This window comes from Cimex lectularius, unplaced genomic scaffold, assembly GCF_000648675.2.
Source record: "Cimex lectularius strain Harlan isolate CLEC.00 unplaced genomic scaffold, Clec_2.1 scaffold78, whole genome shotgun sequence".
Classification (NCBI taxonomy): domain Eukaryota; kingdom Metazoa; phylum Arthropoda; class Insecta; order Hemiptera; family Cimicidae; genus Cimex; species Cimex lectularius.
The window spans coordinates 464,670-492,221 of NW_019392658.1; the positions used below are offsets into that span (position 1 = coordinate 464,670).

At 34.5% G+C, this 27,552-nt stretch overlaps 1 protein-coding gene across 1 annotated transcript in view; it reads left to right on the forward strand.

The window, feature by feature from the left end:
• The window catches only part of LOC106663363 (hillarin), a 48,436-nt gene extending 21,828 nt beyond the window's left edge, over positions 1-26,608 (forward strand). The window contains exons 2-11 of the mRNA XM_014388172.2: positions 17,571-17,687; positions 17,962-18,158; positions 19,367-19,598; positions 19,670-19,752; positions 20,102-20,245; positions 20,453-20,674; positions 22,492-22,700; positions 23,000-23,130; positions 25,197-25,454; positions 25,622-26,608. Coding sequence (XP_014243658.1) covers positions 17,571-17,687; positions 17,962-18,158; positions 19,367-19,598; positions 19,670-19,752; positions 20,102-20,245; positions 20,453-20,674; positions 22,492-22,700; positions 23,000-23,130; positions 25,197-25,454; positions 25,622-25,909 — 1,881 coding nt within the window. The 3' untranslated portion in view covers positions 25,910-26,608. The remainder of the gene's footprint in view (positions 1-17,570; positions 17,688-17,961; positions 18,159-19,366; positions 19,599-19,669; positions 19,753-20,101; positions 20,246-20,452; positions 20,675-22,491; positions 22,701-22,999; positions 23,131-25,196; positions 25,455-25,621) is intronic.
• Positions 26,609-27,552: the final 944 nt, after the last annotated feature.

A 27,552-nucleotide genomic window follows, 5' to 3' on the forward strand; every position in this document is an offset into this window, starting at 1 on the left:
GGGTCTGAGCATGGGAACGAATTATGGTAATACTTGCAATATAAATATATGTGTGGTGTTTAGTGACCGTTACTTGATGATTATTTGGAGGTCGTGAGATGCGGTCTGGTGTGAGGGTTTTAGAAAAACATTTTCTTTATCGTGCACATTTCGCTCTTTATTGAGATTATCTTCAGGGCTCAAAGTGTTTGTTTTCCGTGTAGATGTGTCATTCTTGTCTGTCGTGTTGAGAGTGCCAGTGAGATATTGGTTTTTTTTGTTTATATACCATATAAATACCGTATATAAACATAAAACATCAATATCTCACTGGCACTGTCAACATGACAGTCAAGAATGACACATCTACACGGAAAACAAACCCTTTGAGCCCTGAAGATGATCTCAATGATCGAAACGTTGACACGATAAAGAAAATGTTTTTCTAAAACTTACGTCACACCAGACCGCATCTCACGAACTCCAAATAAACAGTATAAATATATATTAATTGAATGGAAATCGTCGTCTCAGTAGGAATGGAGAAATTTATAAAATTAAGAAGAAAAAAAACCAGATCTGTATTCATATAAATACAAAAGTAACAATTGTGTGTATTGAAATATTGGGAGAAAAAACGTTAATACCACAATAATTTTAACAGAGATTATAATAATAACAATAAGATAATTAGATTAATAACGGCGTCCGTTAATAGACGAGAGTATGGGAAATAGTACGTGTGTGAGTGAGATGGAGTGGTGTAGGTGGGATGTTTGATGTGATATCCCAGGGTGCCGGGCAGAACCGGCGCTTTTCAATTATTTCCTCAGATCCAGGGAACATTTTATAAAGGGTTAATGTTCATTTTGCTAGGAGCAGTCATTCAGCAAAAGGTAGCGTTGCGGCGTTGCCAATTTTATCCGGTAGCGAAGAGATTGAAGAGGAAAGAATTTGGAATTCCGAGGTCTTCGACCTATAGTTACATATAATACTTTCTATGTTCTGAAAGGTTTTATTGCAATTTAAAATCGGTTAAGGGTTATAATTGACTTGAGGATAAACTGTCCGCACTCCTTGTTAACAAACCTCGTATTTCTCATGACCAAGTTCAATAAAACAGACTGGAAGATAAGAAGAACCGCTATAAAAAATAACTATGTAACAATAAAGCTTTTGAAAACGTTTTCAACATTTAATTTTTCTATATTAGCACAAAAGTTTATTTTAAAAAATGACCATAAAAAATAATGTTAATTGGATAAAGAAAAAAAGAGTTATAATTTTTTAAAATCACTTAGGGGAACGAGGTAAGAGGAAATTCTACAAGATGCACTCTAATTAATGTGTCTGGTGGACAAAAATTCGACCTTTTTCTTTCCAAACGTGTTTTAAAATTTAATCAGCAGTGATCTGATTGCATTAGGATGCAACGGTGTCTTCTCGGAAAACGAGGCCGGGAGTGTGTCAGGTTTAGGTGTCGAGCCGGCGGGATGCCCCTTTTGTACCTTCCCCCAGAATACATTCCAACACGGTGACACACACATACACATACAAAAAAAACCATCTCACGTTTTTATAAGACCACTCCCGTTTTACTCGGGTCTGAAACACTTCTTGTGTATACCCGACTCCTGGTTGGGTAGGCCGAATCTGTGATAATGTCGAAACAAAAAACATCAACTAGTTTAGAAAAATATCCCATTCAGTCAGATAGTATGGAAAAAAATATTCAGGACGTGTATTCAAATGTTGCGTATTACATAAACTGCACCTCACATTATCACTGTGGGCAGATAGTAAAGTCACGCATGAAGAAATAAGAAACGTACAAAAACATGTTTGAAAAATAAAAACAAAATTCTTCGGTTCACTTCGTTTGCAAATTTTTAACGAGCAAATTTAAAGTTCACTCCGCAGATAACAAGAAGAAATCTCGCAAGTTGGCAATATTATAATATGAAAACTGACGAAATTGTTTTGAAGGTGTCAAATTGCTCGTCTTGTTTCGATTTAAAATAGAAATAAAACGTTTCGTTTTATAACTAAAAAAATCTAAAAGTTTTTTTCCTTTATCTTTTGTTTTGGCAACACTGTGGGCAACACTGTTCTAAGGAGCTTTAGGCTAGTGCCCTGGTAAGTTTGAGTTGTGCTTTCAAGTGTTTTCGGAATGTAAGTAAAACTTGCAAGCCGGCTTCAGACTCTCTTTTTGTATTATCGATCGTATCTTCCCCATAAAACACCCAATAAGGAAGGAAAAATATAAAAATCCTTGGCATCTCTTTTTCATAGACCTGCAGAAGGCGTTCGAGTCAACCAAGAAAACCACCGTAATTGGCTATAACTTTGACATTTGAATCATCCAAAATTAAAGAAGAAATCAACGAAGTAATCAAATACAAATAAACCAATATCTCTTAGAAAAAAACAAATAAAATATTCAATAAAGATTTGTCTACAACAATTTAATTAGATTTAGAATTATATTCGGGTTTTAACTGGGTGATCAGGCATGGACGATGTCTTTATCAAAAATAAGCACACCTGAGACATAACGATAGTTCAACTAAACTAGTAACTCTTAGCAAAACCATAAAGTATTCAATAAAATATTTGCCTACCAGGATGAACTATTTTATCGAGTATTATCGGTGTCTTAAGCGAGTTAGTGGGCGAATACACTGTCTACATAAAAAAACAAGCACCTGAGACCTAACGCTAGCTCAATAATACTAATATGTTTTATAAAAACCATATAACATATAATTATATAACATATAACTATAACAAAGAAGTATTTTCATTTCGAGTTATATCAGCGTCTTAAGTGGGTTAGTAGGCGAGTACGAAGTCTACATAAAAAACAAGCATACATGAGACTTAACGCTAACTAATTTATCTTAGAAAAACCATATAACGTATAACTATAACAAAGAACTGTTTGCAGTTCGAGTTATATCAGTGTCTTAAGCGGGTTAGTTATCAATCAACGCTAATTTCGTTCAAAATGATATTTTAAAAAAGTATTGTATAGGCCAATGAATATTGACATCTTTGATTATCTTAACGTACTGAAAAATCTTGGGAAGAGTTTATTTGAAATACTTCGTTTCTTTTTTTTCTGGATTAAAATATTCTCATAGGTTGCACCAGTCATAGATTTCTTAAGATGTGCGAGAAATGAGGGTAGTACATGTTAGCTTATTATTAAAAAAATCAAACAGATTTTAGACCGATGAGGTTAATTAGAACAACAACAAACTTAGAATATGATTTGCACACATTATAGCAGAGATGACTCAACCAGGTGGACTCATTCCAACGGAAGCTGGTGTGATGGATACAAAGAATTTCTATTTTTAAAAAGCTCTCATCAACCATCTCAACCGTTAATCTTACACAACCAATGCGCACTCACAGCCACACAGTTTGATAAAATTTTTTGTAAATTAAAACTCTTTAATAAATTGTTTACATGTTTTTACATGTCGGTTTAGAGTTCGAGGGCTGAATACCTATTTTTAGTGATAATTTTTGCGTCATCAATTTCGCATAACCGGTAAGTGCACATAGGTTGCGGAATGTAAGGTTAGACTTAAGGTCAGGGAGGGTTAGGTTAGACATTAATTTTAAAAATATCAGTTAAACGTATTAATACTAACCCAAACTCTTCTTGACTAAACCCGTCCCTAAACCTACCATGAATTCAAACCTAACCTCACAATCACACACAGTTTGACAAAAAATATATTGCTTAATTTTTGTTTTAAATTTAAAACTCAGTAAGAAATTTGTTAACATGGATATGTTTATGGGCTGAATAGACATTTTTTTAAAGTGACCGTTTTCGCGACATCGATTTCGCATTACCGAGAAGTACGAATAGGATGTGTAAGGTTGGTTAGAGTTAGGATTAGAGACAGGTTATGTCGAGTTTAGCGTTCGGTTACACATGGGTCAACGTTATAGGTGAATAGAAAAAAATAAGCACGAGCTTTTTCTGAACCTGAAATTTGATCGTTACCGGACAGACACACTGAAGATGGCGAAATGCCGAAACGCGACGGACCAACCCAGCAAGGATAGGAAGACCCAAATGATCAGTAACGACCGAATATAACAATTGTCAACCTTAGTGCGAATATGAGTGGGTGAATGTGTGTGCTAAATGATAAATGTTAACAGAGCAACGGAGATTAGCAATACGCCTATCCATTTAACCTGAATTTACACTTTTAAATTAAGATTTTCCATTAAAAGTTTCATATATGCAATTTATTTCGTATGCACAATAATAAATACCGATAATAATTAAAAATATATCTGTAATAATAATTAATCAAGTGACTAATGACTGGAAGTGTATTACCTCTATCCAGTGATCCTACCCAGTGCTGCCAATACATCTAACAATTTAATCTGAATTTATGTTTTACATTTATGATATACAATTAACACGTTTCATATAAACGTTTATAAATAACGATAAAAATAGAAATATAACTAATAAAGATAAGTAGAACTAACTAATAATTATTCAGGTGATTCATCAGTAGAAAGATATAACCTCCAACGGGTTATCCCATACAGTGCTGCCAATATAAGTATAAATTATATGTACATTATATGTACATGTAAATTATTTCATATATACATCGAGTGTATTTGCTTGTGTTTTTTTGGTTTTCACTGTCTGCTAAGGTATTTATTCATCCTCGCAAGGAGTAAAAACGCATATTTTACAGGTTAGGGAGATAATTTGATTCTTTTTTGACATTAAGTTGATGTGTATCATTTGAAGTCACCACAGAACATCAGTAGACAGGTTTATTGTTATGATATACCACATTTGACAAAAGGAACTATGTACCGTCCGTTATGGGGGGGGGGTTATTGTAAATAAATGTTATAAATAAATTAAAAATGGCAGTTTCTTTTGATTCGGTCAAAACCCGTTGACTTATTTCCCGGTGATTTTTTTTGTCCTTCTCAAGGTCCGTGAACTGAATTGACCACGTTCACGTCAACAATAAACGGCGGTCCAGACCAGGTTGGGAAAAGGGTTTTCTTTGACAATCCATAACGGGCTAAGTGTGCACCGCTGTGAAATAAGCCTCGGACCGTGGTGCCGAGTTCACCGGCAGACGTTTCTTTCTCACAGATTCCCGTTCATTAATAACAGATATAGCGGGGAAGAACGTGTACGAATAATAGTTAATTGGACGGCTAAGTCAAAAGGAAAAGGGGATCCGTATTTGAACAACAGCCATTCGAAATGGCTTTCGAAATAAAATCGACATGGTATGAAAGTTTGCGTTTTCTAAACCGGGTAAGGAAATGAAAGAATGCATCATATAAGGCTGTTATTCAAACAACTTGTCCGCACCTACATCTGCTAATATTTTTCATTGAGTCATTACTCGTCGAATACAGTCTCGATATGATTTTTAACACTATCAGGTACTTGGTAAAATATCTTCAATTCGGTCGTAGAGCTTGCATTTTTTAACATGGTATTATTTCCATTTCACTTCATAACTACCAAAAAATCATAATTAGTCGAACGACTCATCACTGGAAGGGTGTAACCTCCATCCGGTTATCGTACACAGTGCTGCAATACCCTTATAAATTTTAACCTGAATGTACAAGTTTTACATTTATGAGTTACAATTAACACATTCCGTACGAAAAATTATAAATACCAATAATAAATAAATATATAGCTGGTAATAATAATTATTCAAGTGACTCATATTGGAGGGGTAAAACCTCCATCCGGTTGTACTACAGAGTGCTGCCAATACACCAATCAATTTAACATGAATTTACATTTACATTTCTCATTTACAATTAACCATTATTATAACTGATAATAAGAAATATAACTCATTAATAATTACTCAAGTCATTCATCGCTAAAAGGATATAACCTCAGTTATTATTGCTGCCATATTGCTGCCAAAGCGCGTATCAGTTTCACCTGAATTTACAAGTTGTACATCTGACATTTATAATTAACAAGTATATATAATTTGTTATAAACAAATAAATTATGAATACAATTAGTATTGTATTGATTGATTTAACAGGCCTATATATAACTAGGAGGGTATAACGTCCAACCAGTTATCCGACCCAGTGCTGCCTACACAATCTATCCACATGACTTGAAATTACCACCATTATCTCAACCACAATATCGACGATAAAAAAATCATATAAACATTACATAAATACCGATAATAAAGGGCAGCCAGTACACCTATTCACATAAATTACCACCAAAATGTCGGCAATACAATTTATAATATTAGTAAAGTAGTTATTCAGATATCGTGAGATGCGGTCCAGTGTGATGTAGGTTTCAGAATATATATATCTGAATAACTATCGATTAACTGTCACTAATCTCTACACACAATATTAGTAAATTTAAATCTACGATTAAAAATTTTTCGTATAAACAATTATAATTACCGGGGCGTTAGTGGCTGCAACGGTTTAGGCGTTGACATGGCGCTCATCATTGTAAGGTAAAGGTCCCGGGTTCGAATCCAGCTGCCCTGCATTCGAACTCGACATACTTACAAAAGGGCTTTTTTCAAAAATATCGGCACTCTGAGGTTTTATATGACCTCTGCTGTTACGAACCCTCGTAAAAAAACTATAATAAAACTTATAATTACCGATAATAAAATACAAAAATGACAATAAATGACTAGTTAGGATATTTTACTATTTGGCTATATAAAAACACTCAAACCTTATGTACGACAATCTACCTCCATGTTAATAATAATAGTAGTAAAGATTTTTTTGAAACTTTTATACAAACAATAAAACAAAACCCAAATAGTCATTTTTTAGACAAACTTATGTCCATTCACAGCCTTTAGAGAGAGTAAATCGATACTGCACTCGTGTTGTCTTTAAATTTCTTTCTTTATTTTTTTCCTTGATACTGTTTCTTTCCCCGAAGAATCGTCACTGCGATGACAATTAAAATCTAATCGACTCGTTTCATTCTCCAATTCCCCCAGTCTCAGTCACGATTGTACTCCAAGGCTCGCGTCTGCTGTGAAAAAAAGAATTATTCTACCTCAGGGAAATGGTAATTAAGCTGCGAACGATTTTCCAGAGCCTTGTAACAGTTTCCACAGATTCAATGACGTTGGAAAAAGTGGGAAAATGCATTAGGCGTGTGAATAAATTAAATTGTAAATATATAAAAAAAAAACATCCGTGCATTGATGAAATGTTAATTATTAACATTGATTCTAGGTGTGCATTGTTTTTGACGGATATTTTGTCATTTCTTTAATGTATTTCGATGCGTTATCATTCGGAGGGATTCACCTTTGAAATCGTGCCCGCCTAGTCTCTTTTACCTATTTATTACGTAAAATAAAATTGAACGGGACGCGATTATTATAACGGTGCTGTAGTCTCGAGACTTCCACTTTAAAAGAAGAAATTGCAAATTGAAAAGAAGAGAATGGTTTTCCTTAATTTTCTCGTTGTTGTTCGAAGCCGGCCTCAAATTTTGTAATTTCCCAGTCATCCAAGGAGTCCTTTTACAAACAGAAAGTGACTACCATCCCAATTGCCGACACGACCCAAGTGACAAAGGTGATCCGGGAAAGGCAATTGACGCGTTCCCACAAATCTTTTTCGAGGACACAGGGTATGAGTGAATCGGGTCAGTTCAGTCCTGGATTTCAATACGTTTCAACTTCCTCTTTGTATGATCGGAAATTATACACTGTTGTACACAAAACAACCTTTGCCAGTCGTACAATTGTACACGTTGGGGGATAGCCTTGGACATTTAAATAATAAAATTGTAATAGAGCTCAATCCCCTCTATTGATTTGGATCTCTTAACTGTTTTTTTACAAACAGAAATAAAAATATAATTATTTAAATAATAAACTTATGTACAAATATATTTATTAATACAAAAAGTAGACACTGCCAATGCAAAAATTAATAAATAATAATATGTTGTTTGTACCGAGTTTTCTATTTTATTGTGCTAAGGATGATATAATAAATACCGATAAATTAAAAATATATCTGTAATAATAATTATTCAAGTGACTAATAACTGGAAGAGTATTACTTCTATCCAGTTATCCTACCCAGTGCTGCCAATACACCTACCAATTTAATCTGAATTTACAAATTTTACATTTATGATTTACAATTAACACGTTTAATATAAACGTTTATACATAACGATAGAAATTGAAATATAACGAATAAAGTTAAGTACAACTAACTAATAATTATTCAAGTGATTCATCAGTAGAAAGATATAACCTCTAACCGGTTATCCCATACAGTGCTGCCAATACACCTACCAATTTAATCTCAATTTATAAGTTTTACATTTATGATTTACAATTAACACGTTTCATATAAACCTTTATAAATACCGATAGAAATTGAAATATAGCCAATAAAGATAAGTACAACCAACTAATAATTATTCAAGTGATTCATCAGTAGAAAGATATAACCCCTAACCGATTATCCCACACAGTGCTGCCAATACACCTACCAATTTAATCTCAATTTATAAGTTTTACATTTAAGTTCATAAGTTTTACATTTATGATTTACAATTAACACGTTTCATATAAACGTTTATAAATAACGATAGAAATTGAAATATAACGAATAAAGATAAGTACAACCAACTAATAATTATTCAAGTGATTCATCAGTAGAAGATATAACCTCCAACCGGTTATCCCATACAGTGCTGCCAATTCACCTACCAATTATATATTTATTTCATACGTACATCTCTTGGGGGATAGCCTTGGACATTTAAATAATAAAATTGTAATAGAGCTCAATCCCCTCTATTGATTTGGATCTCTTAACTGTTTTTTTACAAACAGAAATNATACAGTGCTGCCAATTCACCTACCAATTATATATTTATTTCATACGTACATCTCTTGGGGGATAGCCTTGGACATTTAAATAATAAAATTGTAATAGTGCTCAATCCCCCTCTGATGATTCTGATTTCGTAACAGTTTTTTTTACAACCAGAAATAAAAATATAATTAATTAAATAATAAACTTATATACAAATATATTTATTAATACAAAAAGTAGACGCGGCCAATGAAAAAATTAATGAATAAGTATACAGTATGTTGTTTGTGCCGAGTTTTCTATTTTATTGTGCTAAGGATGATCAATTCGTGAAGGTTAATGGTGATATCATCGACGGTATTCATTTTATTTTCAAACCGGTGACTAACTAATAAACTAGCATTTACTCCTAGACCATCCTTTCTTTCCTGTTTCAAGTATTACAATGAAATTAGTTATACGTAGTTATATGAAAGGGTTCCCTGAGGTTGGGTAGTGGAGAAGGACGGTGACATGGTCTGTTTCATCGGGATCTCACCCGCTTGGAAATCGGCCCGTTCCACTTAGGTGGCTTACTTTCTTATCACATCTTAACTTCCAACCTCGCCGTGTAAACTCTTAATTGCAGCCGTTCTTGGGTTCTGAATCCATGCAAGAAAGTGGAAACGCCGCTCATGATCAACTTATCCATTATTATATATATAATCTTCTACCGGGCGGTCGGCGGTTCAAAGGAGAGCGGAAAATACGTTTTTGTTGTTGTATAACAGAAACACTATAGTAGGGGGAAAAAAAGAAGACGAAAAGTAGCCGTTACTCGGCTAACTATAGACGTGAAGTTTTAAAAATGTCTGGGAGGAGTTACCCCCACGAATATATATNATCAGAAACAAGCAGACTTGAGACTTAACTTTAGTTTAATTAAACATATCTTTTAGAGAAACCATAAAAACAAATAAAATATTCAATAAACACTTGTCTACCACAATGAACAAACTCGATTTCGAGGTTTATCGAGGTTTTAACTGGATGAGAAGGCATGTAAAATGCCTCCATCAGAAACAAGCATTCTTGACCATAAAATATTCAATAAATTCTTGCCTGCAACAATGAACTTATTTGATTTCAAGTCATATCGGTGTTTTAGGTGAGTGGGAAAGGATCTACGATGTCTTCGTCAGCAACAAGCATAATTCAAAACTAACACCAGCTCAACTAAACTGATATCTGTTAGAAAAATCATAACAACAAATAAAATGCTCAATAAAGACTTGTCCACCTCAATAAACAAATTCGATTTCGAGGTTTATTGAGATTTTAACTAGGTGAGAAAGCATGTACGATGTCTGTATAAAAAAAACACACAAAACACATATGTGTGTCCTAACATTTATTCAAATAAATTGATACCTCTTAGCAAAACCACAAAAATAAATAAAGTACTCAATGAGGTTTTGTCTACAACAATGTACTATTTTGATTTCGAATTATGTTGGTGTGCGGGTGGTTAGGTATGTACGATGTCTATAAAAAACAAGGATACGTGAGCCCTAACAATGGCTCAAATAAATAGATACCTCTTAGCAAAACCACAAAAAGAAATAAAACACTCAATGAGGTTTTGTCTACAACAACGAACTATTTTGATTTCCAATTATGTTGGTACAAGGGGCGTCGGTGGCCGCAACGGTTTAGGCGTTGACACGGCGCTCATCACTGTAAGGTTAAGGTCCCGTGTTCGAATCCCGCGGCCCTGCATTCGAACCCAACAAAAAAATTAAGTTGGTGTCTTAAGCGCGGGGGGGGTTGGCGGGTACGATGTCTACATAAAAAACAAGCATACTTCAGAACTAACGCTAGTTTAAACTAATATCTCTTAGAAAAACCATAAAAAACAATTAAAATTTTCAATAACGACGTTTCGAGTAATATCGGTGTTTTAGGTGAGTGAGAAAGGCTGTACGATGTCCAAATAAAAAACAAGTATTGTTCAGTCCTACTACTAGTTCAGCTAATCTAATATCTCTTAGAAAAACCATATAAACAAATAAAATACTCAATTAGGGCTTGTCTAAAACAATGAACTAATTTGGTTTCTAGTAATACCGGTGTAGGTGAGTGAGAAAGGATGTACGACGTTTACATCAAAAGCACGCATTCTTCTGACCTCACGCTAGTACAACTAGGTTATTATCTGTTAGAAAAACCATAAAAACAATTGAAATTTTCAATAAGGACGTTTCTACAACAATGAACAATTTTGAATTGAAGGAGTTGAAACCACAGTGCACACGCTACTATGAAGGACAAGGAAAATACTCCTGTTCAAGGTTAAAGAAAAGCTCAATCCAGTAAATATAACTGAGGAGGATTTGGAGGCTAATAAAAAGCCTGGTGGTTGATCCTCATTGAAGACGGCGTTTAGTCCACACGCCTTTGATTAAAATATAAACCCGTAAGATCGGGCAGCCCAGTAGTATCAAGTGTCAACCTAACAATCCTGAAGCAGTCATGGTATGTGGAGGAGTTAATAGATGGAAACAGTGCTTTTTTATTTATATACTGCTTTATGGTGTGATAGATAAAACAAAACTCGTAACAGAACGTTATATATTTATTAATCTTACTACATTAAACCCTTTTTCTCTGAAACCTCACTCGTAACCTCCCCCACACAAACCATATACAACATCCTCCCTCAAGATCTTTAACGTTGAAGCATCTTTGTACTCTCAATCCTATTGGTACCGCAGGGGTTACGGTTCTCCCAGAGCGTGTAGTCATCAGACCTTAGAATCTCCTCCGTTTACTCCGATAGTCTGGGCCCTGTAGATGTAGATTGTTTGGCAGGGGAAAACAAAAAGATTTTTTCCAGGAGAGTAGATGATATAGTCATAACGCATAATGCGCATCCTGAATCTTGGTAGACTTGGTGAGAGGTCATCGAGGTTCCTTGTTTTAAAGATTTGCAGGAGCGGCGTACAATCGGTCACAATGGTGTATTGTTTTCCTAACAGGACGTTTTTCAGACGGTCGCTAGCCCAGTTCAATGCTGATGCCTCTCGCTCAATATTTACATATTTTTTTCAGCAGTGGACAAGGTCCTTGAAATATAGGCCATAGGTTTCTTGACTCCGGCTTCATCTTGGAGTAATCGTCCAGATCTTCGGTTGGTGCGTCACAAGACATTATTGTTGGTTTGTTTGGATCAATTATTGTTAGACAAGGTGAAGATGTGAGTAAATCTTTGATGCTCTCGAAAACAATTTGTTAAGATTGGCGCCATGATCTCGCTTCGTTTAGGGATGGACTTCGCTAAAAGGTTACCATCCCCATGAAGCGTTGGACTTGCTTTACACCCTTGGGTGGTCCAATTTCTGTAATTGCTTTCACTTTGTTCGAATCAGGTGCTACGTCTTCTTTTGAAAGCACAAATCCTAGAAATTCAACCTTTTGTTTACAAAACTCCGTTTTCCCTTTATTTAGAGTTACCCTAACTATCTTGATTTTTTTCTAGAACCATTCTCAGATATTTATCATATTCTTCTTTTGTCTTTCCACAGACTAATAACACATCGTCCATGTAAATTAGGCAATTCAAGGGCTCTTGTCATTCTTTTTTGGAATTCTTCTGGAGCTGATGTTATTCCAAATGGGAGTTTCCGAATTTTAAATCTCCCAAGCTGTGTTATAAATGTTGTACAATCTTTTATGGAGTATTTTGTCAGGACAAGCTTGCCAAAGTATTATGCCCCACTAAGTTCTCCCAACTGCAGCTCCATTCGTGGCATTGGGTGGAACTGGCGTTTTATTTTTTTATTCAGATGAGAGAGGTCGACACATGCGTACTCCTCCATTCTTCTTAGTGGTTACTACCATTGGCGCGTACCAATCTGTGGCGTGATCTACAGGGAAAATAACTCCTTAGTTTAGCATATCATCTAGAGCATCCTTTACTTGGGTTTTTTTTAGCTAAATAGGAATGCCTCTAGGTGCTGATATGGCATATGGTTCTGCGTTATTTTTTATTTCAACTTTGTGTTCCCCTTCCATGTTGCCTAAGTCTTTGAGGAGTGAAGGGTACTCCTGAAACTAGTCTAAATCAGGGTTTATGACAAGGTTCAGCCTTTGGAAACCTCCTCTGCTCAGTAGTGCCAAATCGATTTTTTCGGATATGTATAGATTTTCCAGATATTTTACTGTTTTTATATCTTAGATGTAATATCAAAGTACTCAATACTTTAAATTGTTCTTGGTTTTTGGCACTGAATACCCGGCTTCTTGGTAGTTTGATAGGCAATTCTGACATGGTGTCTCTTACCAATCGGGCAGGTGTCATATTGAAGTCAGCTTCTTTTTCCAGTTTGAACACGAACGGTTTGAGGGTCAACTCATTAAATTCCACCTGTAATGTCTGTGTCCATGTAGCTTGATTGTTTGGTCCTAACTACATTAATGAAAACGACATCTTCGCCTCCCGAATCTATTTCTTGCTGCACTGTGCGCACGTGTTTATTTCCGGGTCTTTTCTTTTATTGCACACTTTGCTGAAGTGACGAATCAAACTGCAGGCGTTACACTTTGCGTTTATTGCCGAGTAATTGATCAGCCTGGCATGCCAGTCATACCTACATCTAGTAAATGTTTGCTGGCTTTCAATCTTCTTTCTGGAGGTTGAATTATTTTAGCTCTTTTGAAACACCTTATTTAACAGATGTTTGTTTATTACGGCGATAGTGGGTTCCTGGAGAGCTTGTTTTTGGCGTATGAGTTATTCGTGTTGTCTTAAGCAAGTAATGGCTTTCTCTAAGGTCAATGCTAAGTCAAGTTATAATTTGTCACTTATATTAGATTCATTCATTCCAATGATGAGAAAAAGCAAAATCATATCGTATAACCTTCCCCATTCACAGGTTTTTGAAAGGCTATGCAAATTGGTAATAACCTTTTCGTTGATTCGCTTCGTTGCGTCTATTTTAACAATTTAGCTCTCCTTCGCTCCTAGTTCCTTCGAGGCCCGAAGCAATCCTCAAATCGTTTTATCGTCCTTCTCATTTAGATGGCGGTGGAGAAAATGGCGAAAAACTTTCGTATGCTCTGTCATGTTATATATCAGAAGGTCGATTTGTTGTTCTTCTGCTGCAGAGTTCAGTCCACACCCTCTTCGAAACGGTTGAAAGCGGTTTTTCCATTGCGGCCATTCACTGGGTTGAAATTTAAACGGATCTGGGGTGGGCAACGAAATATTCACGGGGTTTGCGGTGGGTCTCATCTCAGGGATGACATGTTCTCCGTTCTCTTTGGAAGCAATATTTTCTTTCCTTTCATATGGGGTTTACTTTTATTTCTTGATTCACCATATTAACTACAACAGCTGGTCTGCGAAGTCAACAAACCTATACGCCGAGAGCACCACATGTGTCTACGTAAATAAAAGTTTTATCACTAGAATGTTTAAGTTTACCTTATTATTGACACCACTGTAGCTGTAAAGCTGCCACCATGTTTTATGGTGTGAAAATAAAGTGGCTGCAACGGTTTAGGCGTTGACACGGCGCTCATCACTGTAAGGTAAAGGTCCCGGGTTCGAATCCAGCGGCCCTGCATTTGAACCCGACATACTTACAAATGGACTTTTTTTTTCAAAAACATCGGCACCCCGAGGGTTGATATAACCGTTGCTGTTGCGAACCCTCTTTAAAAAATCTTACATTAACACAAGCTCCCTTTTTCTCCCCCCCCCCGGATGCCACACTTATCATAAACAACACATAAGCCAGAAACACACTTACCCGATGCTACGCCATGCGACGCTACCCGAAACCACCTGATGCAAATCCAATGTCCAATTTTCCATAAGACTGTGTTACCCCCGTGCACATCTACCCGATGCTATGCCACGCTAACCTGCCCGACGCTCTTCGATCCCCACTGTCCAGATTTTCGTCGGGTCGCATTGAGTACAGTCGAAGACAAAAGAACCGGACACTCATATTTTTATTCAAACTACAAGTATTATTGTTGGTATATTAATTACAACATACTTATTTTAATAGAAACCAAATTAACTGTGATTAAAACTTAATTAGTTTTTATTTAAAAAATTAATTTTAATGGTTTGGTAGAAAATTAATCTTTAACTAACAATTTATTGTACTCGCTTCGGTTCAGATACTAAAATTGGAACAATTTATTACACGGTTTTGCTCATAAAATTTAATTAACAATTTATTTCATCGTTTTGCTCGCACCATTTTCTAATGTCGGGTAGCATCAGAACAGGACACTCATATTTGTTGTAGTTTATTTCAAACTAAGTACGTGTAATTTTGTCGTTATATTAATTACAGCATATTATTTTAATGTAAACCAAATTAAACGAGATCAAAAATGCATAAGTTTTTATAAACATTGTTTAATTATGATGATTAGGAGTAACTTTATTTAAAACAATTAAGTTTAACGAACAATTTATTAGATGGTTGTGCTCATAAAATTTAACTAACAATTTTTACAAGGTTTTGCTTAAAATAGTGCATTAAGAATAAAAGATGCGTTGCGATTGTGATAGTGATTAGTGTGATAAACGCTGTGGACTGTACGCGACGTGTGCTTGCGTCGGATAGATGTGCACACCCCACCAAAACGTGGCAAGGAGTCGGGTAGCATCGGGTAGCGTCGCATGGCGTAGAATCGGGTGTGTTCCTGGCTTAAACCGTTGCGGCCACCGACGCCCTCCTGAAAAGTTATTATTGAATGGTTTTCGCGAAATATTAAGGATAAGATACCCAATTTTCTTCATTTGACAGAAAACCCCCTAATAAAGCTTATAGAAATTTAAATCCTATTCGTCCCAAATGCAATTTTGTCAGAGCACCCGATACAAAGACATAACGTACAGACACAGAACCCCCTCAAACCAACCCCAATGAGCATCTCGACTAGAAAACGAATTATTCCCAAACTAAGCATCAACCACAAGGTTTTTAGATGGAAACGTAAGAACCTTCTGATTCTGAAATACCCAATGAATCTCATAGTCAAACAGAAACCGCAAAATATCATTTTTTAGGGTTAAATCAATAAAGGACACATTTCAAATAATGAATTTACAATCTTTGGGAAACGGATGACCATAATTTACTGATCCCGAGAGGAAAACTAGAATGTTAATCGACACGTGTAGTACCCGTTTATTTATAAAAAAATTTATTGGTTTTGGAAATAAAATGTCCGTTATATAATTCGCCAAAACTACCAGCCTACATCTAGTGGATGTGATCGTGAAAATTGATTGCCTAAATGACATCCTAATGTAATATAAATAATAAATAAACAAACAAACTTACAAATGAATAAAAACTAATAAATAATTACAATTAATTAACGTTTTCAGTTGAGATAAAAAAGTCAATGGCACGAGCGGGATTCGAACCCACGATCTTCGGCTTGATACGCCGCTGCTCTACCACTTGAGCTATCGTGACCTCGATCCACCTCCCATCTCAACCGCACCTTTTGAATTTTCCCTCCTTTTATGTTATTGATAATAAACTATGTTACAAAGGAAAATGTATTCCTATTTTGTATTTAGACACACGTTCGGGTCATGAGGAAATTTTCAACGGGGAGCATACCTTCCAATTTGATAATAATAATGATTATACACTTTACAAATTACTATCTGTACGTAAAGAACATGAATCAAAATTCATTACAATTGTACCAAATGTAAAATGATGAAACCCAAAACGAATATTCATAACGTAAATATTGAAAGCTTAAATGGTAATTGTAAGCAAATTAGTCTAAATACCTATGCTTATCTGAACAAATCAACCAACAGAACAACCTGTGCTAGAAAGCAATACTTCACTTTTACGATTTGTCACATTGTAAATTCACAGTGGATACCTGGGCTCAACCAATATTTAACTGTACTCCACAGGGATAAAACTATTAGAATAATTAGACACAATGGAACCCTAATACAGCCATTAAAAGGAATATATTTAATTAACAATAACAACAGTGCAGTAATCTGCTGGAACAAAGAATTTATTACTCGACCGAACTTCTGGTCACCCAAATATTGCCAAATCATTGAACTTGTACTTAATCAACAACTCAAATTCTCTGTCAACATTAAAAATTTGGGGCTTAAACAGCTAACCCTCAATCATATCTCTCCAGTCATCCAGACATCTTATATGTCAACATCAATAAGCATATAGACATTACCATTCTACTGTTTGTTTATAATTGCATCAGGCTATGGAGTCTTCATGTGGTATCACCATCGCAGACGAAATCCAACTACCGCCACCCCCAACAACCAGCAACCCTCGGGGGCTTTGTTTGGGCTTGGAGGAGTTATCCGCTTAAACTATGCACTCATAAACTTATTAAAACTATTAAGAGATAAATTTATTATTTTTCAATTTCCAAGAATGCTTGTGCAACTAGAAACCCTTCCCAGTTCCCCTTCCCCACACCACCCGAGAAAATGTAGTCAGATCCTAACAGCAAAGAGGAAAGGTTTTTGGAGTAATAATTGTGTAGATTAAAAATAAAGACCTTTTCTGGATTGATCCATTTAACTTAGATAAAAAATTTCAGCCTGATTAATTATTTAGGTGTACTTTCTTGAGAATTACATGAAAATTTATTTATTAATTTTTTTTTTATTTGTTAAGGATAAAGATGAACAGACCCGCCTTGAAATGAAGCACCGCAAAGAAGAAGATGACTTGTATCGAAAATTTATGCGTCAAAGAGAAGAAGAAGATAAACGAATTAAAGATGAAATAAGAGTAAGTATTTTATACTTTTTACAAGCATATTTTTTTAAACTGGAATCTAACATTACATTTTAAAATTATTTGTTTGCTGCTTATATAATAAATTGATATATCTAAATCAATATTTAATTATTTGAAGATCAATTTGAATAGTCAAACTTGCCTGTTATTCACATTTGATATAATTATATCTTTTGAATTTAGCTAGTTTATATTTCAAATGTGCTAAATGATTAAGACACAATTGCACTATCCATAATTGTCTATTTGTTCTTTTGAATCAAAGGATGAATGGGAAAAGGAGCTAGAAAGGTTAACCTCCAGGTTCGAAAGAGAAATGACTGCTAAAAGAAAAAGGCCTGAAGATACCAAAGTTCTCACCCTTAGGCTACAGCAGGAACGGGATGATCTTGAAAAAAATATGACCATTAGACGGGAAAGGAAAAAGGAAAGCCTTACCAGAAAACTCTTGGAGCATGAAAGGTAATATATAACTAAAATAGTTTAAATTTCTTACTCTTTAAAAAAATTAAGAACAAAAGGTTGTGGTTTTTGCAAGCCTTGCCAGTAATAATTATTTTTTCAAATATGACTTGTTTCTTCCAGTCGTGACAGAATTGGGGTATTTTAATATTTGGTTTCATTTAATTCATTGTAATAAATATTCAGCTAGCAATGATTGCATCTCAGAAGAACTTCAATGATTACAGTTTTGCCATTGCGCAGAAGCGAAATATAGAGTCACCACACCCCAGTAGTGTGTGTGCTCAGGATTGATGAAGTAATATTTATGAAAGTACCCCATTGACCCTAACATAGGTTAGCTTATTACGAGTCGTGGAGCAATACCAAGTCACTCATAACTAAAATGAATGAACATGATATGAATGTATTTATTTGTGTGATTGTATTCTTAGTTTAGGCTAGGTTATATTTTGGATGTTTTTGGGCAAAATGACCTAGGTGTTGAAAGCCCCTGGAGCTTAACTCTGTTGGTCGGGTATTGAAGCCTTTGAGCATTTAGCTCAAAGTGATCCAGCTACATTNAGATAGGTGAACTTCTGTGAGGTGTAGACCCTAAGGATAGCATCTCAGAGAGTAACAACCCTCAAGGGGTGAAAGTCCAATTATTATTGTAGGGTAGAATATTGTTTTCATGTGGCTTCCTTTTGTTGTATCATGGCACAACAGTCTTCATGACGTTTCTCAAAAGCTAGCGATCAGCCAGTGAGCTAATGTGGTTTTTTACTGATATATTGCTATTTTTCATCCTTTAGACATCATTTATGTTATAAGAGAGTTATTAAGCTGTTTTTGTCATGATCTTTTTATTGATTTTAGCAATTAAATTTTATGTCAAAACAGCCTTTTCTCTCATGACATTTTCCTTTCCTTGAATCCATCAAAGAGTTTTCTCAATAGCTAATAGTTATGCTTGACTGTTTGATCATCCAATTTGCCAGTTTATGTATCCCAATGTGTTGGATTTCCTCCTTTTCTATAACCCCAAATGAACTGCTAACATGCTCCATATTTGACTTCGGTCATTATAAATCCTTAGCTCTTTTCTTACTGTACTCTGTAAAATTGTATATCCAAGAAACAAAGTCAGAATACTCATAGGTTTGCTTGTAAGAAAATAATTGTAATAATACAAATTTATTGAATTTGATACAATGACTTTTTTCCAGAGCTGCTACAGCTGCACTTGTTGAAAAACAGAGCAGGGAAATGTTGGAGCTTATAAATGAAAAGCGTTCTCAGTACATGATGGCAGAAAGCATTTATTTGGAGCCTCAAGGACAAGAAGAAGTGGCTCCGTATCCAAGTCAAGCCCCGAGTCCAGCTCCTCCTTCATTACCAAAATACCATATCTATTCGCATCCCAACGAATTTGCCTATATCGATGAAATAGCAATATCTGTAATTATTATTGATTATGATACTTTAAACTTTAAATGAAATATAAATCTATTTATTTGTGCTGTTTTCAGGTGGCCCAAGAAGATCAGAAAACCTTTACAGATTTGGTACGACAATTAGTAGGCCGATGTGGATCTGATATTGAAAAAGCAAGGTGATTTTTCTTTTTTTTAAATACAGCTTGGATACAGAAAGGGATGCATAACTTAATTATAGATTATGAAAAACTTTTAAAGATATTTTTTAATAATTTGTTCTGTCTTGATTTTCCTATACTCACCGTAATTTTTGATGTATCTAATGAAAACATACAGTAAAAATAAGCTAGCTAGGATGATCAGGGAGGATTAAACTGCTTACGGTCTGTAAGGATCAGACCACACAACACTTTGCAATAATTATAAAAAAGCTTAAAGTTTGCCAAATGAAACAAATTTCAATGTACACGCTGCCGAAGTTTTTGTATGCTCTATTCTCGTATTTGATGATTTTTTATTTTTCAGAACAATATTCCGATGGATCACAGTCAAAAATCTGAACACTATGCAGTTCGATGAAAATCTCCGCGGTGACACACCCATGGGCTTGTTGAGAGGTATCAAACATGGGACTGAAAGTTACCATGTCCTTTTCAAAAGGCTTTGCAGGTAATTATTACAATTAAAAGATCAAGCTGTGACACTGAAAAATATATATTGCAAAATAATATGCTATATTTTGTTGTGGAAATATTTCGGGGTAAAACCAGAATTAAATCATATAAGAAAAACTGAAGCTATGCATATAAGTGGTAGCTAGGCTAGTAAGTAATAGCCCATGCTTCTTTACAGCAATATATTATTTATAATTTTCAGTTATGCTGGACTGCACTGTGTTGTTATCAAAGGGTATTCAAAATCAGCAGGTTACCAACCTGGTGTTTCCTTTGAAGACAACCGATTCAGAAATTCGTGGAATGCAGTGTATGTAGCTGGAGCTTGGAGATTCGTCCAGTGCAACTGGGGTGCAAGACATCTTGTTAATGCAAAAGAAGTCCCCAAAGCAGGAGCTAAATTAGCAAAAACAGACAGTTTAAGGTAAATGTTCTTTATTGTGGCAAATTTTATTATTAAATCATTACATAATATTTGTACAATTGAAAATAACTACTTTGGAGTAATGTGAAGCACTTAACACATTACAGTTGTATCAGAAAAGGTTATGATGATAATTTCTAATTAATTATCTAACTTGATTTATTAAAACCTGCACTTTACACTCACGTATTTTCTCTAGAAAAACATTAAATCATAGAAATGTAAGCTATCCTATCCCTAATCTAACACTAAGCCAAACCTAACCTTACCTGACCTTAACCCTAACTTAATCATCCCTAACCTAACCTAACCCAACTTATGCGCACTCCATGGTAACATGAAAAAGGTCATGTAAAATAAATTTCATATCCAGCCCAAATATATTTCCATGTTATTGAATTCAAACACACAATTACAAATGATAGAGTCTATAGTGTGTAATGATCTAACTCTATTTATTAAAACCTGAACTTTACACTTGCATATTTTCTCCAGAAAAACATTGACTCGTGGATAGGTAATCTAACCTGTCCCTAACCCAAATGCTAAACCTAATTTAACCTTAACCTTATCTTAAACATTCCCAACCTCACCTAACCCAACTCACGTGCACTTCCTGGTAACATGAAATATATCACACAAAAATGGTTATGCAAAATAGATTGTATATCCAACCCAAATACATTTCCATTTTAATGAATCCAAACACATAATTAATGATTACGAGTCTATAGTGTGATAGTTTTATATTCCTACAATTTTATGTAATAATTTTAATTAATAAACATTAAAAAAACACTAGTTTCTGATTGATTGATTGATTGATTTCTGGTTGCTAAACATGAATATGAACTCAGTTTTTTCTATCAGACAACTTTTTAAATAAATTAGGCTAAGTGTACTAGGCATGGGTGGCTGCAATGGTTTAGACGTTGACACGGCGCTCATCACTGTAAAGTAAAGGTTCCATGTTCGAATCCAGCTGCCCTGCATTCAAACCCAACATACTTACAAATTTTTTTTTTTCAAAAACACTGGCACCCTATTAACTGAGCACTTCAATATGATTTGATTAAAAAACAGAGCTGAGCTGGAGGTATGAAACTCATACAGAAGTATTTGCAAGTGGATAGTTGAGCAATGGTAAAACATTATGTTGTGGACATAAAAAAAAAGGCTGATTTCATAGTTAAAATATATATACAAAACTTTTATCTCAGTAAGATTAGGCTTCCAGTTTTGTATGTCAAAGTGGGACTGATGAAAAAATCCAGAGTTTAATTCAACAGTGAAAATCATGCAGAGATGAGCCTCAAGTCTTTAGTAGAGAGGTTTCTAGGTAACAAGAAAAAAAAATATGCTCAACTTTTTAAACCAGTTGGATGTAACATGAGTATGAAAATGCACTTCTGCAGTATTTTCCTAAAGTTCTTGGGGATTGGAGTAAAGAACTTAGCAAAAGGTTCCATCAGAATATAAAAACGATGTGGCAAAGGTAAAATAGATGGAATATTATAATCATCAATCAATATAATCTCAAGAGGAAACATCAGATAATGGCTGCGAGAAAATACTATAATTGAAAACTATCCAATTTGCCTTATTTGTTCTGCATTGAATGCAAAGGACTGGAAGTATGAACAAATATAAGCACTCAAGAAAGAACGTTCCAATAGTCAATTTAACTTAAACAAAACAATCGAATGTAACTTTACTTATAACTTTAAGTTATAATGTATAGCTTAAAATTAATAGTAAACAAGTGATTAAAACCAACGATTATTAACGCATTACAATTTATGACTGGTTTGTTTCAGATACGAATATGATGATCATTACTTCTTAACCGACCCCCGTGAATTCATTTACGAATTTTTCCCACTCCAGTCCGAATGGCAGCTTCTGAAGATTTCCATATCATTGCAGGAATTCGAAGAGCTTCCATTCGTCAGATCTTTGTTCTTCCGATACGGTCTCTACTTTCCAGATTCTCACACAAAAGCTGTTATGTTCACCGATGCTACAGGTAACGTTTTATTGCCTATTCTTTAGTTTAAGCTGTATGTAAAAATTGAAGATTAAGAATATTAAAGGTCATTGCTGATTGATTATAATTTTATATTGGAAAAATTCCACAATATTTGTGTAATGAAAAATTTGCAATCAATATCTAAATAGAAAATAACCAAAAGAAAAATTGACAAATAGCATTTATAACCAATCGGACACAAAATTTATAGTACAAGCTAGACTAAGTTTAAAAAGTAGGAAGTGGAGAATGTAATGTAATATTATAACAATGTAACAATAGTTTTTATTTTAAAGGTGCTGCAACTGTACGAATAGCAATGCCAACAAACATGCAATCAAGTCTGATATTTCACTATAACCTTAAATTTTATGATAGTGATGGAGATTCCTATGATGGGGTCAGCTTGAAAAGATTCGTCATGCAGGTAAATATACAAACTTATATCGAGAGATTTGTTTAAATTACTACATAAATTTAATGAATATTTCTAATTATCCATGTCTCAATTAATTATTCTTTTTATCTAAGGTCTTGGTTGAGATGAAAAAGTTAAGGTCAACGTGAAGTCACGATAGCTCAAGAGGTTAGAGCAGCAGCGTATTGAGCCGAAGGTCGTAGGCTCGAATCCCGCTCTTGACACTAACATTTTCATCTCAACCAAGACCTCAGATAAAAAGAATAATTAATTGAAATATGTCTAATTATACATATTATCATAATATAATTTATTGTACATAATATCGCAATTTTCATTTCATTAAAAGAATTATCCTTAAAAATAAGTTCATTAGATTTCGTGGTCCGATTGACCAAATAACATCTTTCAATTAATTAATCTTTATGTAAAGAATGGGTTGAGATAAAAGTCAGTGTAACGAGCGTGATTCGAACCCCCGACCTTCACGACATTTGAAAAATGGCAAAAAGGAGGGAAAATTCGAAAGGTTGGGTAGAGGTGGGAAGTTAGTGTCCGAGTGGATCGAAGTTCGAATCCCGCTCGTGACACTGACTTTTTTCTCAACCAATACCTTACTTAAAGATTAATTAATTGAAAGAAGTTATTTGGTCAATCGGACCATGAAATCTAATGGCTTTAGCTTAATGTTTTAACTATTCGATATTTGTTTTTTCACGAAATCGTCGAACTTTGTATTATCAAAAATTAAATAGCTCAAGTGGTTAGCCGAAGCTCGTGGGTTCGAATCCCGCTCGTGACACTGACTTTTTTTTATCTCAACCCATACCCTTACATAAAGCTTAAAAATGAGCATAAACTTGAAAATTATTATTGAACGAATTTTCGAATAAAACGGCACTTTTGCGATTTCGTGAGGCCTATTGTGCCGATTGCATAACTCGGGTTTACGCGAGTTATGGAGGAGGTCAATTTACGTACTTCATTGGTTTTTCCAACTTGTAATAACAAATATGACGATTATATGCCTAATTAATTTTTATTATGTACTTTACAAAAAAAATATGTTTAAAAAAATATGTCACCTAACGGGGTTTTTTCAACAAAAACATTCCCGCATTGAAAATGGTTAAAAGCAGTTATTAGAGGGTAAAATCATACTTTTCAAACTTTCACAGTAATGGAGTGTTAATTCTTTAATGAAACTAACGAAAAGCAGTCTGCTTAGGTATAATTTTGTTGAGTAGTTGAAAGTTTGTCTATTCGTTGTTACGTCGTTAAACATGAAGTTAAAGATTATTCGGTGATCGTGAGATGCGGTCTCGTGTGACGTAGGTTGTAGAATAACATTTTCTTTATCGTGCCAACGTTTCGATCTTTCAATTAATTAAGGGTTTAAATTGAGATAAAAAAGTCAGTGTCACGTGCGGGATTCGAACCCACGACCTTCGGCTTGATACGCCGCTACTCTACCACTTGAACTATCGTGACTTCGATCCCCTCGGACACTAACTTCCACCCTTTTGAATTTTCCCTGGTTTTTGCCATTTTTCAAATGTCGTGTAATCGGATTGGATTCTCGACGACAAATGAAATGGCCACTTTAGTGAAGTATACTTCATTTTAGTTCATTAAATTCACTATTTTTCGTGGTCCGCTTGACCAATTAATATCATCCAATTAATTAAGGTTTTAAGTCGAGATAAAAAAGTCAGTGGCACGAGCGGGATTCGATCTTTGTTGAGATCTTCAGAGCTCAAAGTGTTTGTTTTCCTTGTAGATGTGTCATTCTTGTCCGTTGTGTGACAAAAATGAGAGCGCTATCAACACGACAGACAAGAATGACACATCTACACGGAAAACAAACACTTTGTGCCCTGAAGATGATCTCAATAAAGATCGAAACGTTGACACGATAAAGGAAATGTTTTTCTGAAACCTACGTCATACCAGACCGCATTTCACGATCTCCGAATAATCATTGACTACCGGTCACTAAACGAGTTAAATTTTATAATAATTTTATTAATAACACACTAGTACTGTTTTAATTTTTTCAATAAATGTTTCCTTAGTCTGTTTTAGGCAACATAGTCTCGTTTAGAGTCCATGCACCGAGCAGCGGAGCGTTTTTGCTCGACATTTTCGCAAACACTGTCACACCTAAAGAATACCTGACAGGCGAACCGATGAAATTTAAAAGTGTTTGCAAATTTAAAATCATGTGCGAAGATTTACAGACAGTTATGGTGCCGTTACCGGATTGTGCGAGCGGAGAGTGGGGTCCGACGAAAGCTACAAGACTCTTTGGATTGATACCAATAACACACCAGGTAAAACGACAACAATAAACTATTTAGAATATATAAATGGAAAAAAAACCATTTCATTCAATTTTCGGTCGACCAGTTAACAATCCATTTTCTTTATTATGAAAAATTAAACAATCTAAATCATTATGTAATCAAAATTAGATCATAATTAAGGGTTTTGTTTGTAGGAGGCTTTGATTTTTGCTGGACGGGAACTTGAAATACAATTTAGAATGTCGAGGCCTTTGATAGATTTTATGGCGACGTTGCATAAGAATGGTATCGAGGAAAAGAGATTATCAAAATATGTATCCTACGCTATAGCGGACAGTGATATGGTGACATTTTCACTTTCTTTTCCCGAGGAAGGACAATATGGGTTGGATATATACACAAGAGAAATGGGTAGAACCCCAGAAAAATACCTTCTCACTCACTGTTGCAAATATCTTATAAACAGTTCTAAGAGAAACTAAATCGAATTCCTGTTAATATATATTAATATTCTTTTGTAAAGTATTTTAAACTGTATTGATGATGTAAACAGTTACACTTGTGTCAATGATTCGTATTTTATATATTGATTTTTTACAAATAATGTTTTCTTATAACTACAAATTTATATTGTTTAATTAAATTAGTTTGATATTAATTTTTTGCAATGTAATATTATACGAAATGTTCATGCCAAAATGAATCTGGCATAAACGCATTACAACAGAAATTTTGCATAAAAAGCACATGAATTTATCGATTGTTGGAAACGTAACTTTTTTAATTGAGCAATTTGTAATAATTTTTCACTAATCCCATGTACAATGATGAATCTTTTAAATAAACTTTACCAATTCTCACACATATAACACAATTTAATGTACAATAACCGATTACACGATCGCACTAAAATATGATAATTAAGCAGAGTTGCACCATGTTCTCTGTTACAACGCGAAGAAGAACATTGTTATATTATAGCACACTAATTATTTATTTTGACTATGTTATCTATGGTATAAATAAATGTATAATTATTTTGCAATAATGTGTTTATATGTAATATTATCAATTGTAATAAGTTCATTAGTGAAATAATTGTTGTTATGTACACTCCGATATAAATATTGTTAATATAAATTAATTGAATGTTATTTATTTTGATAATAAAATGTTGACATAACAAATCAAATTGATATACACCAATAATAGTGTTTCTTTATTTGCGCTAAATCAAATTCAAAATACATTTTTCGAGAAATGTGCTATTTTATAGTGAATGAGTGAGTGAGTGTGTGTGTGTGTGTGTGTGTGTGTGAGAGAGAGAGAGAGAGTGAGAGAGAGAGAGAGAGAGAGAGAGAGAGAGAAAGAGAATCAGGGAGTTACTACTTAACCTAGCCATTAACTTACTTAACCTTAAGCAAAACCTAACCTAACTATTCTATATCCATCAAACCATAGCACTTCCTGTTAACATAAAATCAATGACAGGAAAGTGGTCATATAATTAATTATTATGGAGTATTTAGTGTGTGATCATCTTTCCAGATTTATTAACACTCGCGTTTTACACTCGCAAATTTTCTCCGGAAAAACATTAAATCATGGATATGTAACCTAGCCTGTTCCTAACTCTAACGATCAACCTAACCTAACCTTACTTAACCGTAACCCTAACCTAACCATTCCTAGTCTGACCTAACCCAAACCATGCGCACTTCTTGGTAACATTCAATCAATGACACGAAAACGGTCATACAAAATAAATTGCCTACCCAGCCCAAATACATTTCCATTTTAATGAGTTCATACATGATTATTAATTATGAAGTTTATAGTAGCTAATGATCCAACTTGATGCATTAAAACCTGCACTTTACACTCGCAAATTTTCTCCGGAAAAACATTAAATCATGGATGTGTAACCTAGCCTGTTCCTAACTCTAACGATTAACCTAAACTAACCTTACTTAACCGTAACCCTAACCTAACCATACCTAGTCTGACCTAACCCAAACCATGCGCACTTCTTGGTAACATGCAATCAATGACACGAAAACGGTCATTCAAAATAAATTGCCTATCCAGCCCAAATACATTTCCATTTTAATGAATTCACACACGA